Consider the following 19,495-nt stretch of genomic DNA (forward strand, 5'->3'; position numbering starts at 1 on the left):
CTCAGGAAGCACTGCCAGGCTCTCCAAGGGGCTTTCTGCAGTGCCTCCTCTTCACCTGCAGCCCCCCATACATTTCCATGCACCCTACTCAGGCAACACTCTCGTGGAAATGCAGCCATTTACTTGTCTGTCTCCCCTAGCAAACTGCAAATTCCGTGCTTGTACCTTATTAATCTCTAAAGACAGAGCCCTGCCTAGCAGACACACACACACATCCACGCACACACACTCAAAAAAAGTATGGGAAACCAAATTTTTTTAAAAACCCAAAAACAAGACAGTGGCTTACTACATTTATACTTTCATTATGCTTAATTTTACAGTAGAGTAACATATTGCTTCTTCTAAAGACAATCTTAAACTTTGAACTGAATCAATTTGCTATTTTGAAAGTCAATTTTTTAAACACAATAAGCAGTCCTCTACAGTTTTATCTCTGGTACTTAGTTTGGAGACTAAAGATTAGTACGCTAAACAACTAGTAGAAGTTATGTATGTCTATCAGCAAATAAAGCATTTACAAGCAAAATAAAAATTATAAAAGTTTTCATTAAAATACTCTGGACCTACCAATTACCCCTCTTCCCAGAATAAAAGGTCAAAGGCAAAATAAAAATTATAAAAGGTTTTATCCAAAATACTCTGGACCTACCAATTACCCCTCTTCCCAGAATAAAAGGTCAAAGGCAGCCTTTTTCAGTTATCTCAAAGAAAACATCTGAGCTGTCAGACTTTCATCCTAAGTCCACCTTTCTCACATCAGAGAATCTCCAGCCTGAGGAGCAGGGGTGGGGTATCTGTGTGACATATATATGTTCAAAGTTCATTTTATACTCCAGAAGTTACAGGTATATGAGCAACTGATGAAAAATGAAGAAAGGGAGCATTAGGGCAAAATCACTTGGCTTCATACAAGGTCACCAGAGAGAAGCCATCCCAAGACTGCCTGAAGGGCCTGGAGTTCTATGCCCCAGCTTCATGCTGGCTGCAGAGTGTCCATGTGGCACTAACGTCCAAGGAAATATTTTACCACCTGTGATGGCTGCCAAGGACACGGAGAGGCCAGCAAACATGAAAACACAGGAGGAGTCTTTTCATCTTCTGTCATGTTCATATCAAATATGGCCTCAAGGTCTGCCTAGAACAATACAGTAAAAACAGACGAGGAAGAGGGCATCGAACCTCAAAGCAACATGTCTGGGAGACATGCGAAGACTGAGGGGCTTTGGTTTACGTGTTAACATTCATTCTGGTGGGGAAATATATTCCCTGGTATGTAAATATGCTTTTGAGTCAGGATAACTAGCAAAAGCACGACATGAGCTGTACAATCCTATGACTCCCAGCCCTGCTCCTTATGGGCAGGAGTCCACCTCTGGGAGCCTCAGTTTCCCCATTTTCAGGTTGGGGGTGGGGACACCAACATCATCAGAAATTGGGGACAACCCAGTGAGATCATGACGCTGATAAACAACCATGTCACAGCCTCCTAACCCCTTATTAAGCTCCAGACCCCACGTCTAACAATTTCCCCGATGGTCCCATTTGGATCTCGCCTTTTTCTCAAACTCAATACAGTTCAGTTCAACTCAGTCGTGTCCAACTCTTTGCGACCCCATGGACTGCAGCACACCAGGCTTCCCTATCCATCACCAACTCCTGGACCTTGCTCAAACTCATGTCCATCGTGTCGGTGAGGCTATCCAACCATCTCCTCCTCTCCACTCAAACTCAACACATATCACACCAAACTCACCTTGTGCTGTTATTAGCTAGGGTCTCCTCCCAACCCCTCTGGCTCTATCCGTGGCACCCCCACTACCTAACATCAATGATCAAATTCTAACAAGGTATTTGCTGCCGCTGCTGCGCCAAGTCGCTTCAGTCGAGTTCCACTCTGTGCGACCCTAGGGACAGCAGCCCGCCAGGCTCCTCTGTCCATGGAATTCTCCAGGCAAGAATACTGGAGTGGGTTTCCACTTCCTTCTCCCAACAAGGTGTTTACTGCTGGTCAGATTACAGAGGATTTGACTGTTTCACCCTTGCTGCCAGAGAGCACATGTGAATCAAGGCATAAACACGCTCAACCCAGCAACCTGACTTCAGTGAATCTATTCTAAGGAAACAATGCAAAATGCAGAAAAAGCCATTTCCCAAGATGTTTAGAGTAGTAGTATTTACACCCAAGAAAGAAAGAAAAAGTTACCAAAAAAAAAAAGGAAAAAAGGATTGATGAAGAAAAGTGAAAGTGAAAGTGAAGTCCCTCAGTCGTGTCCGACTCTTTGTGACCCATGGACTATAGCCCACCAAGCTCCTCCGCCCATGGAATTCTCCAGGCAAGAATACTGGAGTGGGTTGCCAGAAAGGAAACTATTTAATCACCAGAGGATAGTCTCAACGAATACCTGTCATTAATAAAAATAAAAGGAACAAGACACAGATAAAAGCTAACAGGAAGTTTAAAAGGCAACATTTACAATGTGTGAATAAGTGAACTTGTCCCTGCTTAAAGCAACAGATGCACAGAAGGAAGCATCAAAATATTTGATTGTGTTTTATGGGCATAAAGAGCATCAGTGAGCAGCTATTCTCTCCTCTCTAGTTCCAAATTATTTGGTCTGAACCTTGTGGTCACTAGAGTTGACTGGGCTGTGGCCCCTGACCCTAAACCTCTTCTCCTTCAGATTCATCACTCCTCGTCCAGTTTCTGCAAACCACCCTTGAATCTAGAATCACTAGTTTCTGCCTTGGGGTCCTTCATGACTCCACCCTCTTCTCCAGTTGTCACCCGTCAGCTCCTCCATTGCCTACCTTCCCAAGGTCTCCCTGCCCTCCCACCAGCCCAGTTCTATCCTGGCCCTGCTGGCAGGGAGGCAGTTCTCAAATCTTATCATGTGACCTGCTAAGAATTCTCCAAGGGCACCCTCTCACCTGCAGGATAAAACTGAAGCTTCCAACCCCTTGTGAATTGCCTCAGCTTCTACCCTCCTTGTCTCCTCCATGACATCATAGTCCACCTCCCCGTCCTGCCTCACCCCTGGCCTATACGCCACTCCAGCCACTGCTCTGACATTGCAGACGCTCTCAGGGCCAGGGTTCCAGCACCGAGTCCTCCATGTCCGAGGTTCTTTGCTCTCATGCATCATCTCCCAGGTGCATCTCCACCACCAGCTCCTCCCCTTCTCGGCTGGAAAAGCCCTCCCCACCCTTGCTGCTGCTGCTAGGTCGCTTCAGTCGTGTCCGACTCTTAGCGACCCCATGGACTGCAGCCTACCAGGCTCCTCCGCCCATGGGATTCTCCAGGCAAGAGTACTGGAGTGGGTTGCCATTGCCTTCTCCCAGACCCTTGACTTTCCCTAAATCTAACCCTGCTCTGCCCAGCAGGCCATGCTGGCCACAAGTGGCTCCGCAGCACTGGAAATGCGGCCCGTCTGACTGCAGGATGCTGCACGTGAACAGTACATGCACAACTTCCAAGACGTGTTATGTGAAGATAACGGAAAAATTGAACATTTTACTTGGACTGCTGCTGCTGCTAAGTCACTTCAGTCGTGTCCGACTCTGTGTGACCCCACAGACGGCAGCCCACCAGGCTCCCCCGTCCCTGGGATGCTCCAGGCAAGAACACGACGAAACAGATGTATAAGGTTAAATAAAAGGTATTACTAAAATTAATGTCACCTGTTTCTTTCTGTAATATTTTTATTTTTAAATATTTATTTTATTCATTTATTTATTTATTTGACTGCACTGGGTCTTTGGTTACAGCATGCAGGATCTAGTTCCCTGACCGGGGATTGAACCCAGGGTCCCTGCACAGGGTCTGTGGAGTCTTAGCCACTGGACCACAAGAGAAGTTCCTCACCTGTTTCTTTTTTTACCTTTTTAGATGTGGCTACCAGAGCAGTTTAAATTACACCTATGGCTCACATATAAGTGAGTCTAATCTTTAGCCATTCTTTAGGTCCTGGTATGAGTAAAACCTCCTTCAAGATGCCCTATCTTTGGTCTTAGTAGTGTTTTGGAGGTTTTTTTTGCCACATTACTCAGCATATGGGATCTTAGTTCCCCAAGCAGGAATGGAACCCAAGCCACATTGGAAATGCGGAGTCTTCACCACTAGACCACAAGGGAAGTCCCCCCATCTTTGTTATTAATGATCTTTTCTGCACCTTGAAATCCTATAATGGAGTCCACCATATAAGCCACTATCTAATTACATAACACATTATATGCTTACTAGTAAATATTTTATATCTATTGTTCTTGCCACATCAATGCCATGCCTAAACCCTATTTAATAGTAGGCACTCAACTTGTTATTAGGCACAGAATCTCTGCAGCAGCAAGAGAGCAATACACAGTATTTTAGTTTTGTTTTGTTTACTTATTTTCTTTCCTGAGGATAATTTCAACAACGTAAGGAGACCTGGGAGTCGGGAATCGAAGAGCTCTTTGTTCTTCCTCCAACTTAGATAATACATTCACAACATTTAATGCCTGGTTTAGCCCCCAACAAGCCCCTCCTGGTCTCAGTTCTCCCCCATCCTTTAATATAAAGTTAATAATATCAGGCCAATCTACAATATACAGCCAAGTCAAAGTAGCTACGTTAAGTTCTAACCGGAGTCATTGCCGTGATAGGAATAAATACGCTCCTCTTCACAGCTAACTGTAACTTTCCCAGCCAGTTGTCTTAAATACAGGCTACCTTTTATGAAGAGGGAAAGGATCAATCACAATTACCGAAACGAGAAAGGAGAAGGGACAGCCTATCAAAAGGCTCGTCCTAGCCTATTAATGACAGGAAAGAAGTGACGAGAGAGGAAACTGTAAAATGTCTACTCGGAGCTGAAGCAGCTCTTACAGTACACTCACAATCACCTTTACGAGGCAGACATTACCACACCCACTTCACAGAGTGAAGAAACTGAGCTTCACAGACGGGCTGAGGAACTGGCCCAAGGTCGTGCAGCCGCAGGCTACAGATCCCAGTCAGCGGTATCAACTTTGTATTTAAAAACTAATGTGGTCTTATCATTTGAAAATATGTGAAAAGCGAGAGCCTTATCTACATATACAGATAAAAATACAACAATAATTTCGATTCATTTCCTTCAAATGATTTTTTCTTTGCAAATATATCTATTTTGTTTCCTGCTGGTTTATTGAGACATAACTGACTTACAGCACTGTGTAAGTTTAAGGTGTACAACATAATGATTCGACTTACACAGACCACAAAATGATTATCACAGAAAGTTCAGTGAACACCCATCATCTCAGAGAGATAAAAAGTAATGAAATAGGAAAAATGTTCTTTCTTCTGATGAGAATTCCTAAGACTTACTCTTTTAACAACTTTCATATATAACATACAGGAGTGTTAACGACATTAACCACATTGCTCGTTACATTCCTAGTCCTTATTTATTTTATTACGGGAAGTTCGTACTTTCTGACAGCATTCATTCAATTATCTCCCCCATCCCCCGACCCCCCCCCCACCTACATCCTGCCTCTGGTAAACACAAATCTGGTCTTTTTCTATTTCTTTTAATTTTTAATTTTCATTGGAGTATAGTTGATTTACAATGTTGCGTTAGTTTCTGCTGTACAGCAAACTGAATCAGCTATACATATACATATATCCACTTTTAAAATTCTTTTCCCATATAGGACATTACAGTGTACTGAGTAGAGTTGCCTGGGCTATACAGTAGGTCCTTATTAGTTAATCTATCTTGCATATATGTGCGTGTGTGTTCAGTTGTGTCTGACTCTTTGCAAACCCAAGGACTGTACCTCGCCAGGATCCTCTGTCCATGGGATTTTCCAGGCAAGAAAACTGGAGTGGGTTGCCATTTCCTGCTCCAGGGGATCTTCCCAACCCAGGGATCAAACCTGCATCTCTTGTGTCTCCGGCATTGGCAGGCAGATCCTTTACCACTGAGCCACCTGGGTGTGTGTATGTCAATCCTGATTCAAATAGTTTCTTGATCTTGGCTAAGTCCTAGCTTTTAGATCAGAAGGTCTTTTTTTCTAAGTAGACTTTTCCATAAAGTAGCAAATCAATAGGGTATGTGATGTGGTGGGACTACCACATTGCTGTACTATTTGTCTTTAAAGCCTTTAAACCCACAATTGTAGGCAAGAGTTTACACTAAACAGTATGAATCAGAATGCCTCAGACATGTGCACAAAAATCTAGTCCCTACAAATAAAGACTACAGTAATAAACGAAGTACACCAAGCCAATCCACAACAACAACAACAGTATACATAAGGAATATGAAAGAGCCCCTCCAGGATACAAAACTGAGGTCAGATGTAATGAAAGGACAAAACAAAGTTCCTCAAAATCAGACACTTTCAAGTGAAACCACAGGGCCTTGAAAATTACTTTCTCAGAACGGTAACAAGGTACTATGTGTCTCTAAGAAACCCAACATCTAGGTTTAATGGATTCTGCCTTTGCAAAATGTAGCCAACTTAATCCTGTACACTCGGACTGAACACAAGTTCAAGTTCTCTACCACAGAGTAAGTCCCCAAGCATCAACTGCTTTAAAATACCTCTTTGCTCTGCTCTCCATTATCAATAATGTCCCTGCAGTAGGTGTTAATCAGTCACTAAAGAGCCCCACACAATACAACCTGTGTGTGCCTGGTATTTCAGTACAGGAAGTAGAAAGCTCAGTTTACCAAGAAGACTGCATTTCACTTTCAAAAGTCTTGAAAGCTAATCCCTCTAACAGTACCTAATTTACATTTCATTCTAAACTGACCAAGCCGGCAGTGGCATCTCAAGGAATCTGAGAATGTGAAAAACTTCACTTGGCAAAACTAGGTGTGTGGCTTTTTCTTCCTTAGAGGTACTTCACAGTATAAATAGAAATCATTTGCAACTTTTAATCTCATGAACAAGAGCTTTATTTAAAATTCTCAGGCATACAATGAATTCTCTCATGCTCTCTTTCCTCAAGTGACAGACACATCAAGACTTTGTGCCCTAAATCAGGCGATTTTGCTCCCTTCAAGAAGAAGAAAAGACATCTAGAAGAAACAAAGTATCTTTTTCATAGCCCCCAAATACACTAAGAGAAGAATAGACAGTAAAGGTGTTTACATTCTAAACAAAAATGAAAACTAAAGGAGGTAGAAGAGAAAACAAATAACAGCGGAGCAAACTGGCTACAGATCACAGGTGGCAGGTGAAGGGAGGCCTTGGGAACACTTGACACCCACGGGGCTGAGCTTCATCCCAGGTCAAGTGCAGGCCCACCTGGGGTCTGCAGTTCCTCCACCCAATGGGCTCACAAAAACGCATGAAGCCACAACACCGTCAGGGTCATCTTGACAGTAAAGCATAAGCAGCCTCCTGGAACCCAGGAAAGTCACCCCTCCCTCCCAGCAAACACGAGGAGCCCCCTTCACACCACGGACACAAAGAAACCGAGTCAGCCAGATCCATGGGAAGGGAGGTGACACTTAAATTTATCCCGAGGCCATTCGGAGGCTCAGTCTACTGGGGGATCAGACTCAAAAAAAAGTAAAATTAAAAGTGGCAGGGCGGGGGGTGGGGGCTGGGGGGCCGGAGATGACAGTTCAATTCAGTCTGCGCTGGGACCACACTTGGGACCACTTAGGGTCTCGGACTCAAACATTAAAATTAAGAACTGGGAGGGGAGATGACAGTTCGATGGGTGCGTGCGACGACCCCCAGGGTTTGCTGGGGAGGGGACCGTCTCGCCGCAGCCCGGCTCCGAGGCCACCCGGGGGAGGAGGGGTAAGTTTACAACTCAGGGGGACGCCGGGCAAGCCCGCGGGGAACGAAGCCGGGACCCACGCGGAGGGTCTGCTCCCCCAGCCCGGTATCGCAGCCCGACGACCCCCGCCCGATCCCGGCAGGAGCGCGCCCTCGGCCGCGCCGCGCCTCACCCAGCAGCGCCCGCAGGTGCTTCAGGCGGGTCAGCACGTCCTTCTTGGGGTCCAGCACCTTCTGGGTGGACTTCTTCACATCCCCGTGGCTCCTCCGGGAGAACATCCCGCCGCAGGGAGCCGGACCCCCTGCGCCGCGCGGATCACAGCAGAGGGTCGGGCCGGCGCGTGTCGCGCGGGCCGCTCGCCGCCCCCCCTGCCCGGCAGCAGCCGCCAGCGCCGCTGCCGCCGCCTCTCCAGCTCCGGCTCCAGGAAGGAGGGGCGGGGGCCGGGCCGGCGCGGGGCGGGGCAGGAAGGCGGTGTCGACGCGAAACCCGCCGCCCCGCCCCCGCGGGAGGTGCCGGCCGCCACCACCACCACCCCCCGCCCCCGCCACGGGCGCGGCGCACGGGAGTGCGATCGGGCCCCGCCTCGCGGGGGGCGGGCCAGCGGCGCCGCGAGTCACAAAGAAAGTGACCTCCGCGCGCACGCTGTCCTCCGAGCCCCGGGATGCTCCGTGACAGCGACCTCCAATCAGGCTGGCGTGTTTTCCGCGCGATTGGAGTCAGTGCGCCCGCTCAGGGCACGTGCCTCGCTCGCCAGGCCACCAGTGCTCCTGGGAAATGTAGTTCTCCAGTAGGCCAGCCCCTGAGACCGCCTCTCCAGATGAGTGCAGCATCTGCCTGACCCTCTACCTACCCCTGGAGGCCCAGGTTTCTGTACCTACAGTCTCCGGCCTGTGCGCCCACCCCAGTTCTCTCTACTGCAACGTGAATCAAGAAACATTCAGTTCACTTCAGTTCAGTCGTTCAGTCGTGTCCGACTCTTTGTGACCCCATGAATTGCAGCACGCCGGGCCTCCCTGTCCATCACCAACTCCCAGAGTTCACTCAAATTCACGTCCATCGAGTCAGTGATGCCATCCAGCCATCTCATCCTCTGTCGTCCCCTTCTCCTCCTGCCCCCAATCCCTCCCAGCATCAGTCTTTTCCAATGAGTCAACTCTTCACATGAGGTGGCTAAAGTATTGGAGTTTCAGCTTTAGCATCAGTCCTTCCAAAGAACACCCAGGACTGATCTCCTTTAGGATGGACTGGTTGGATCTCCTTGCAGTCCAAGGGACTCTCAAGAGTCTTCTCCAACACCACAGTTCAAAAGCATCAATTCTTTGGCGCTCAGCCTTCTTCACAGTCCAACTCTCACATCCATACATGACTGCTGGAAAAACCACAGCCTTGACTAGACGGACCTTTGTTGGCAAAGTAATGTCTCAGCTTTTTAATATGCTGTCTAGGTTGGTCATAACTTTCCTTCCAAGGACTAAGTGTCTTTTAATTTCATGGCTGCAGAAACATTACAGTAGGACAACTTTCAAAGCTTTTACAATGTAAACCATCTAAGTTTGACTTCTGAGTTCACACCAGGTAGTGAGGTTTCACTTGTGGCTCAGTAGTATAAAAAAATCTGCCTGCAACGCAGGAGTCCTGGGTTCTGTTCCTGGGTCAGGAAGATCCCCTAGAGGAGGGCATGGCAATCCAATCCAGCATTCTTGCTTGGAGAATCCCATGGTCAGAGAAACCTGGTGGGCTACAGTCCACGGGGTCCCAAAGAGTTGGACCCGCCTGTGTGACTAACACACAGTGAGGGAAGGAGTGGCAAACCCTTTGGCCATATCAAAATCAGAGCTCCAATTATGCGCTAAAATGAACAGCTTTGGCAGTAGGGAAAGGAATGCTTAGACTCTGGGAGAGGAGGCCTTTGGTTCCTGGGACCCATCCTCACTTGGAATATGAGAGTGCTTCACCAGGATGGCTCCTCAGCTTCTCACCTCTTGCTTTGTAGGAAGTGCATGTTCTCTGTGTTGTGCAAGGCTACCTAGCAAAACAGTAGCAGAACCAGAAATAGAACCTGAGGGACCTGACTCTCAGGCTGAGATGCTTTTTAAAGCCAGGTGCCTGTAACCTGGGGCAAGACTTTGAGATGCAAGATGGTCTGGAGATTTCTTTCAGCAGATCTGTAGGGATATTTATTGCCATCTGGATCCTTCAATGCTTCAAATTTTGACAACATTTAGCAGGCTTAAGCTGTTCAAACTTAAGCTGTTGAAAATCACGTGGTTTCCATCAGGTTGGGATAATACAACTGTCTTTTCCTCAATCAGCTAAACTAACCGGCGGGAAGAGCCAACGATTTACACAGCCTTATATCCTCATTCCTGAACACAGTATTTGATCCTGAAAGCATTCAATAAAAGCTTGTTAAGGAAAATGGGATAAAAAACTAAAACAGTCTTACATATTTAATCAAGGCATGCCAAAAATATCTCCTGGTTGTTAGAACCTCTATTTTTCAAGTTGTCAAATAGCACTGATAGAACTGGGATATATTCATACAAAGGAATATTACTTAGGAATAAAAAGAAATAGACAACCAATAAACCCAATAGCATGAATCTCGGACCCAGAGATGGAGGCCCCGCACTCAGGATGACGACAGAATGGATCTCCAGGTGTCATCTCCATCAGGACCACAAACCTTCCATGACTGTCACAAGAGACAAATAACCTTCCCTCTTGAGTGAAGACATTCTGGGCGGCTTTGCTACAGAAATTTAGTCTGTACCTTGCTACACATAGTAAGTCACAATATTCACCACAGTATTCCTTTAAACAGAACCTTTCATTGTACTGATGGAAAAAGTAGGATGCTCTTGCCTTAGGGAATTCAATTTTTCTGTTGCAAAGCAACCTGTTATCAAAGTCAAACTGTTGTTGAGCACCTGCTGTGTGCAAGGCATGAGTGTAAACCTTGGGGATAAAAAGTTGTATAAGATGCAGTCTCCTGACCTCAAAAGCTTCCAATTTAGTTGAGAGAGCAACTAGAAAACTGAGGAGACAAACAACAGTGTTCTGCGCACACATGACATGGTCCAAACTTGGTGGTACCAGAAACAGACATTCATGCGTAGATTCATCTGATCCATCATATCTAGCCTTCACTTACTGATCAAAATATAGAACTCAGAGTAGTTTCTAAAAAGCCAAGAAATTTAAGTTATTATTTTGGGCTTTTCACCCACCCACCATGAATATTCCAAGTGAAACACAAATAAATAAAAATACTCTTCTTATTTTCTGTTGCACTGTAAAATAATTCCTGCTAGACTTGAGCAAATCACCTGCTTTGCAATTAATGTTTATCCCTTGAGATTCAGAGTGTCAAGTATTTTGTAGACCCTTGAATGTTGTTGAAGAAGTAGCCTGCTGACACCAATAAATACAGATAATGAAATCAAGAGTTAGACACTTACAATGCAAATTAAGACTAGACTACCCTGAAGTGCCATTTTGATTAGCAAAATAGACACATGATTTGACAACATACTCTGGTAGCAGAGCTATGCGTGCCTGAGTGCTAAGTCCCTTCAGTCATGTCCGACTCTTTGTGACCCTATAGACTGTAGCCCACAAATTCCTCTGTCCATGAGACTCTCCAGGCAAGAATACTGGAGTGGGTTGCCATGTCCTCCTCCAGGGGATCTTCCTGACCCAGGGATAGAACCTGTGGCTCCTGCATTGCAGGTGGATTCTTTACCACTGAGCCACAGGGGAAGCCCGGCAGAGCTGTAGAAAAGTATAACTGATAGGAGTGTAAAATGATACAATTCCTATAGAGGAGAATTTGGCTAAATTACAGAAATTTGTCCATTGACACCGAAATCCTACTTCTACTCTTCAAGAGTCTACTATGAAGTAGAGTCTATACCTGCACAAATATAAAATCACTTGTGGAAGTTTACTCCTTTGGCATTATTTGCAATAATCAATATAGTAGGTTGAACAGATATGTCCATGTCCTAATTCCCCAGAACCTGCGGTTGTGACTTTTTGGAAAAAGAATCCTTGAATATAATAGTCAGGTTAAGGAACTCAAGGTAAAATCATCTTGGATTACCTGGGTGGTCCCCGAATCTGGTGAGTGTCCTTGTAAGACATGGGAGACTTTGTTAAGTACACAAACGAAGAAGAAAGTGAAACAGAGGCAGATTGGTGTCATGAGACAACAAGCCAAGTGACCCCTGCAGTCACCAGAAGCCAGGGGCCAGGAAGGAGTCTCCCTAGGGGTCTTCCAAAGGGAGCCTGACCCTGACCTTGATTCCAGACTTCTGGATTCCAGAATTGGGTAAAAATTAATTTCTGTACATGCACACACACCTGAACCCAGTCCATCCACATACGGCAATGCCGTGCAACCATAAGAAGTAACGAAAAAATTTCCTATGTTCTCATTTTGCGTCTTTCATTCACTCACTCATTCGTTAATATCTCAGCATAATTAGGGAATGTTGTTCAATAGGATGGTTTTGCTTTAATGAACATGTACCCATATTTTAAAATTCTAGGCTTCTTTTCTCAGAAGTCTTTCTAAAATATACCTCAGGCTTCCCCATCTTCCATTTTATTGAGTTATAATCAGCACACAATATATTAGTTTCAGGTGTACAACATAGTGAGTCAATATTTTTATGCATTACAAAATGATCATCACAATAAGTCTAGTCGCCATCTGTCATCAGACACAGTATTTCTAATATTACTGGCTGTATTCTCTATGCTGTACATTAATCCCCATCTTCTTAAACAGACTATTCATTGTTTCTGAAACCATAATTTATTTCCCCCTCACCTCTGTGGCCCCCTGCATTCCTCCTAAATTGGCATTGCTACTAGCAACAAAGTAGAAACACCCCATAGACTTTCTGTATCTAATTTTGACCACATCTTGCCCCTAAACTGACTCATGGCTATCAGAGACAATTTGTGTTCATCTTCTTAACTTCCACGGTTGGAATCATTCCAGGTACTTAGACTTGCCAGCTCTGTGGTTTCCAGGTAACCAACTTGTTAATGTATTTTATTTCCAAATTTTTCTTTCATCAGAATTTTTCAGATTGGAAGAATTTTTTTTTTAGATTGACTAAAATACCTCAAGCCTGAATGTTAATCCTGATTGTCATGACTGTTATGTTAATTTTAATATCAGGAAAAATTCAACTTTTATCCACAAATATTCCTGTCAGATAAGTTCATTGTACCTTTCCTCTGGATTACCACTCAGTGGGTCAGAGGTGCTGGGGATCTGCATGTGGATGTTATTGCTACAAAGAGCCTCCCCAGGTTGTCTGTTTTTTGTTGACCATGGAACTCTCTTATCTTCTTAAAAAAGATACAACGTATTAAATTCAAGTTTTTTTTTCTTGCATCAGCTTTCACCCTAAATACTGACTTAACATCATTTAATATGTATCTTGGAGAAGGCAATGGCACCCCACTCCAGTACTCTTGCCTGGAAAATCCCATGGACTGAGGAGCCTGGTGGGCTGCCGTCTATGGGGTCGCACAGAGTCGGACACGACTGAAGCGACTTAGCAGCAGCAGCAGCAATATGTATCTTGTGCTCCTGAGAATCTACGCCTAAAATTCCCCAAAAAGAACAGCTGACAACCCTTCATAAGAATGAAATGCAATGCCCAATGCTTAAGAAACAAGAAACCCAATCTCTGTTTTCCAGATGATGTATTACTGTATACCCTAAAAACATATATAATTTTTTCCTCCAAAAATATTTCCTATTAGTTTCTTTTCTTTCCAAATCTCTGTCAAGAAAGGAGATTTAATACTTAACTTTAAACTTGACTATAAATCATTTTATATGGGAATTTCAATTCAGAAAAGGCTCAAAAAAGTTTTTGAAAATGTTCTATTCATTTTGATATGTCTGATGGATGCCTGATAACAGAGTAATGCCCAAAGGGAAAGAAACCTAATCGTTTTTCTAAATGTATTCAAGCAGATGTTGTCACAGCTGTGCATTTCAACCACGATGTCATCTTCTGGGGACATATTTTCTTTTTTTTATCATCAAAACATTAATAACATTTTGGTATTAAATCATGGGTATAGATCAACAGTAGAAAAAATAAGCACAGAAGTAAGCACATGAGAATGTATATAAGTAAAAAAAAGTCTTTGCATGATAATGCTTTAAAAAATCAAGAATCGTGAAAACTGTGTCAATAGAAAATAAAAATTGAATAAAAGATGACATTTGACGGCTAGAGAGACAGATTTACATAAGACAAGACGTCTGCAAAAATTTGTTCGTCACCTTCACCTCTGCCCCCAATAAACAAAGTGTCATCATTAGATTTAATATTAGATCAGATACACAATTTAATTTTCAACTGAGTGTTAAATTTTCTAAAAATGAATGCAGAGTATGGAATGTCAACAGAGTATATTTACTCAAAATGGAGAACATTATCATACAGCTTGTTTTCCTTGCAGATTCCTGCAATTTTCTAGGGGGAAAAAAGGAATCTCAAAATAATTATTGGAGAACATAACCTTTCTTAGGAAAAACAATACAACAGTTTAAATTCTTTTCCTGATCTACACATAGACCTATGTCTTAAGTTTAGAGTTTTTACTTGGTATTTCAGACAGAATTCTTAGTTGCAAGCAACAGACATTGGCTGCTTAAGCAAAAGATAATTGATTTAAAGAATGTTGGCTGTCAAAATCAAAGGGAGACTGGAAAAACAGGCTTAGAAAATAACTAAGAAAATAGGTACTGATGCAGCTGAGAGTTACAATGAGGGTGAAGCTTCAACCCCCTGAGAAGTCACAATCTAATGGAGGAGACAGACACCTACCTAACTAGACAGTAGTAATTCACAGCAGTGATACATGCAACGCATTACGCAAGATGGCAGGGAAGATTGCAGAATGACAATGAAAGGAGGATTCAGAGAAGGCTTCCTGGAGGAGGTGATACCTGGAACTGGGAAAGGATGAACACACCCAAGGCAAGGCTAGGAGGTAAAGGCTATGCAAAGGGCTGTGTGAAGAATATCAGAAGCAGTTTGATTTTGTGTGGTTCTACCCAGCTTTGTGCTGTGAAATCAGTTCTGAATATTGGAAGGACTGACGCTGAAGCTGGAACTCCAATACTTTGGCCACCTGATGCAGAGGACTGACTCATTGGAAAAGACTGTCATGCTGGGAGACATTGAAGGTGGGAGGAGCAGGGGACAACAGAGGATGAGATGGCTGGATGGCATCACCGACTCCATGGACATGAGTTTGAGCAAGCTCTGGAAGTTGGTGATGGACAAGGAAGCCTGGCGTTCTTCCCTGGGAGCAACTGAACTTTGTGCTGTGATAGTATTCAGCATACCACTGGGGTTACAGAAATGAGTGTGTGTTCTTGTAGCCTTGTAAAAACAGTGGGGCCTAATGAGAGTGGAGGGTGGTGATGCCAAAGTGAGAGGAGACGAGTGGACTTCTTACGGGTCTGTGGGAGGCCGGATGAGATGACAGCAAAGGCAAATGCCCTGACTTTCAGTCCTCCCCACTTACTAGCTTTGCAATCTTAAGTGGGTGACAATTCTCCAAGCTTCAGTTTTCCACATCTAGAAAATGGAGACAAACTTGCACTGGGCTCTTTATTCTAAAGAGTGTGTGGATGCTAAGTCGCTCCAGTCATGTCCTATGCAGAGGGAGTAGCCTATAGCCCACCAGGCTTCTCTGTCCATGAGGATTCTCCAGGCAAGATTCCTGGAATGGGTTGTCACTTCCAGGGGATCTTCCCAACCCAGAGATTGAACCCGTGTCTCATTATGTCTCCTGCATTGGCAGGTGGGTTCTTTACTGCTAGCATCACCTGGGAAACCCTATTCTAAAGAGTAAATCAGTGTGGAAAGAATGAGTACAATGCCTGGTACCAAAATGTTCAGTAAATGTTACTTTGTTTCTCCCACCTTTCCCACTCCTAGGAAATGCAAACAAGGAAATTTTGTTTGCTCAGAATGTCAATTTGTGTACATACTTTATTTCTAAATGTGTGTAATAGAAGGAGTTTACACAGCTATATGGACTTCCCTGGTGGCTCAGATCATAAAGAATCTGCCTGTAATGGGGAGACCTGGATTTGACCCCTGGGTTGGGAAGATCCCCTGGAGGACGGCATAGCAATCCACTCCAGTATTCTTGCCTGGAGAATTCCATGGACAGAGGAACCTGGTGGACTACAGTCCACAGGGTCGCAAAGAGTCTGACACGACTGAGTAATTAAGCAGAGCAGAACACACAGCTGTAGTTCTCCATGGTTTTACATAAGTGTACACTGAACACTGTCACAATAGGTCAAGCAATGACCTAAAATCTTTTACACCCACTTTTGTAACGTGCACCCCTTGGCAAGTAGGGATATTTTCATTGATACCCCCATCATACTAGGTAAAATAGCTGCATCTTTTTGGACCTTAAATGATGCTGGATTAAGAATGCTGGTCAAAAGCTCATGGACCTAAATTTATGACCCAGCAGTTTGTCCCAGGTATATTTTACTTTTCTGGTGTGCCACAAGACCAAACCCAAGTGTGGTTTATGGGTCTTTGCAAAGTTAAAGTAATAATTCAGGTTATTATAAGTGAGATTAATAACTGAAACTGTACCAGTCGTAAAGACGACAAAGTAACACCTCAGATACTAAAAAGTTCGACTTGAATAATTTATCCAAAAGATGCCAAGAGATACTTCTCTCCATCAGAGCTGAGATGAACTGTCCCAGTCAAGCCTATCCCAAACTACAGGGTTATAAGCAAATAAAATGCTTGTTGCATTCAGCCACTGAGTTTAGAGATTGTTGTTACAGAGCAAAAACCAGAGAGGGTATATGTTGTGGCCTCAAGGATCTGAAACTACAAATCTCAAAGACTGGTCTTCTCTGCTAGACAAAGCCAGACACCATCTCCAATGGCTTATCTCCAGTATCCTTCTTGTTTTGCAAATTCTTTGAGTCTATGACTCTCTCCTTGGCTCATCTCTTATGACCTCAGATTAGTCTGGTGTCCACATGATAATTTAGATTTTTGTTCCCAGAAAGTGACTGATGACAGGGATTGCTTCCCCTCTGCAAAAAAAAAGCAGTAACGTAGGGGCAAGAAGGTAGGAAGAAAACTCTTCCAGAGGGAGAGACAGACATAAGAACCAGCTTCAAGAATTTGAGCGCTGGTACTTTCCTGGCAATCCAGTGGTTAAGACGCCTTACTCCCAATGCAGGAGGCACAAGTTCAACCCCTGGTGAGGGAACTAAGATCTCGCATAATGCATAGCATGCCCTCCCCCAACCCCCACCCACCAAAAATGAAAAAAAGAATTCAGGTGCTGGCAGCAAGGGAAAAACCCAAAGTTTGTCTCCATAGAGGATATCAGGGTATTTGCAAAATAATTAGTAGAATATTCATAGGAAAAGCATGAGGCACACCTGAAACAGGCAGGGCAACAGAAATTGACTTGATCCTTCCAGTATTACTGCTGCTGCTAAGTCGCTTCAGTCGTGTCCGACTCTGTGCGACCCCATAGACGGCAGCCCACCAGGCTCCCCCGTCCCTGGGATTCTCCAGGCAAGAACACTGGAGTGGGTTGCCATTTCCTTCTCCAGTCTTACAGGAAGTACTTAAAAATGTGCTAGGTTTTTAACTAGTTCCTTGAAGTAGATGGGCAGACAAGAACATAGATGAAATTTCTAGAAGAGTTGGAAAGAGGGTATATTGATTATCTTCGCCACTAAAATGCTGTATAGAGACCAACCACAAACTTTACAGCATACACTGGTGTTTGTCCAGCTCCTTTCATGCATTGGAGAAGGAAATGGCAACCCACTCCAGTGTTCTTGCCTGGAGAATCCCAGGGACGGGGGAGCCTGGTAGGCTGCCGTCTGGGGTCACAGAGTCGGACACGACTGAAGTGACTTAGCAGCAGCAGCAGCAGCAACAGGGTCTGTGAGGCTCACCTGATCTGGGTTGAACTTGGCTCATCTTGGCTGAGACTGCTTCCATATCTGGCAGTTTACTAGCTACTGGTTGATCCAGAGTGGCCTTGGTTGGGAGGACTGGGCTACCCTGGCTCTGGTCCATATTTCATCCACTTGGGACCGGTGGAGCAGCTTGGGAGTGTGCTTCTTATGATAATGACAAAGGGCAGGCATGAGCAAGCCCAATTGCACAGCAGTTATGAATCTCTAATTGTGACATATTTGCTGTTATCCTACTGGCCAAAGCAACTTACATGGCTGAACAGAACATCAGGGGAGGAGGGCCAAGGGAATGAATGGAGAGAGAGAGGAATTAAGAATTATGACCATTCCCAATTGAAGAAGTTGGGCTCAGTCAACCGTTGTCCAAATTTCCCTAGAATCCCAGAGTATCCTAGGATCCCTGTGGCCTGAGGTTAAACTGAGGAGGAAGCAAGAGTGCAGCTAATGAGCACTAAGCTTACTGTTAAACAATTCATGCTTGTCTGCATATTTCTAATATACATCTAGAGATACATTCCAGAAAATGAAGAATGACTAAAAACACAGTGAGCTTTAGGCTCTGAATGACCAGAAGCGGGGACCTCCCTGGCGGTCCAGTGGTGAAGACTCTGCACTTCCAATGCAGGGGGCCCAGATTCCATCCCTGGTCAGGGAACTAGGATCCCATATACTGCTGTGGCTCGGACAAAAAAAAAATTGTACGATTTTTCAGTGTGATCAGTTCTTCCATATACTGTGACCTATTTGGGGAATAAACGTAGATGTAATGCCCCAGAACCATATTCCACTTGCTCTAGGCTACTTTTTCACTAACACGCACACATCATACAGGCAAACATCTTACTTCATTATGTTTCACAGATACTGCGATTTTTGTGAATTGAAGGTTTGTGGCAACCCTGGGTTGTCAGGTAGCCAGCATCTTTTAGCAACAATGTATTAAAGTATTAAAAAAGAAAAGAATTATGATTATTCATCAATCTGTTAGGGAAGTGATCTTGTAAAAATCAACCTTGAAAATGGACAAAGGGAGATTTCAGAACCATCTACCAGGACCTTTTGTTTGTTAGGTGACATTCCTAGCCCTGGAGACTTGAAACAGAGGCAACTTCCCCCTTCATCCTGTGTCTGCTAGGAACACACAGTCTTTTATCCACGCTGAAGGAGCTCATATTTCTGCCTGGCCATTCATGTGACTATCTTTTTATGTTCAGTTCTTCAAAACTCCCCACCAGACAGACTGCTGGACTTTGGAGCCAGAGAAGGAGGCTCTCCTGATAGAAAGGAGCTGGAGTCCATGGGGCCTTCCTCGGACAAACCCCTCCCCATATCGCCTGCTTGAGCTCCTCTCTGAAGCACCCAGATGGTAGTATCTGATGCACACCTCTTGAGTTGATTTACAAATACTAATATCACCGCCAAATGGAAGATTTCTCTGAACACCTTGCCCCAGCTTACTGGAGCCTAAGGATGGATAGTGTTAACCCCTGTGACCTCACCATCAACCAATCAGGAAATTGTGCCTGAGCGAGATGCCCCTCCCTCACCTGGCCTTTAAAAATGCTTTGCTGAAACCCACTGGGGAGCTCGCATGTTTGGAGCACTCGAAGTCCCAGGTTCTTTGTATGGTGCCTTAGAGCAAACACTAAACTTTCCTTCACCACAATCCAGTGTCATTAGGTTACCTTTACTGC

At 44.5% G+C, this 19,495-nt stretch overlaps 1 protein-coding gene across 3 annotated transcripts in view; it reads right to left on the reverse strand.

The window, feature by feature from the left end:
* Nucleotides 1–8,167, reverse strand: part of RALGAPA2 (Ral GTPase activating protein catalytic alpha subunit 2) — a 269,854-nt gene extending 261,687 nt beyond the window's left edge. For all 3 annotated transcript variants that reach the window (XM_018057261.1, XM_018057259.1, XM_018057260.1), the window contains exon 1: nt 7,941–8,167. In XM_018057261.1, the coding sequence (XP_017912750.1) occupies nt 7,941–8,046 (106 nt within the window). In that variant the 5' untranslated portion in view covers nt 8,047–8,167. The remainder of the gene's footprint in view (nt 1–7,940) is intronic.

The sequence above is a fragment of the Capra hircus genome, chromosome 13 (assembly GCF_001704415.2).
Source record: "Capra hircus breed San Clemente chromosome 13, ASM170441v1, whole genome shotgun sequence".
Classification (NCBI taxonomy): domain Eukaryota; kingdom Metazoa; phylum Chordata; class Mammalia; order Artiodactyla; family Bovidae; genus Capra; species Capra hircus.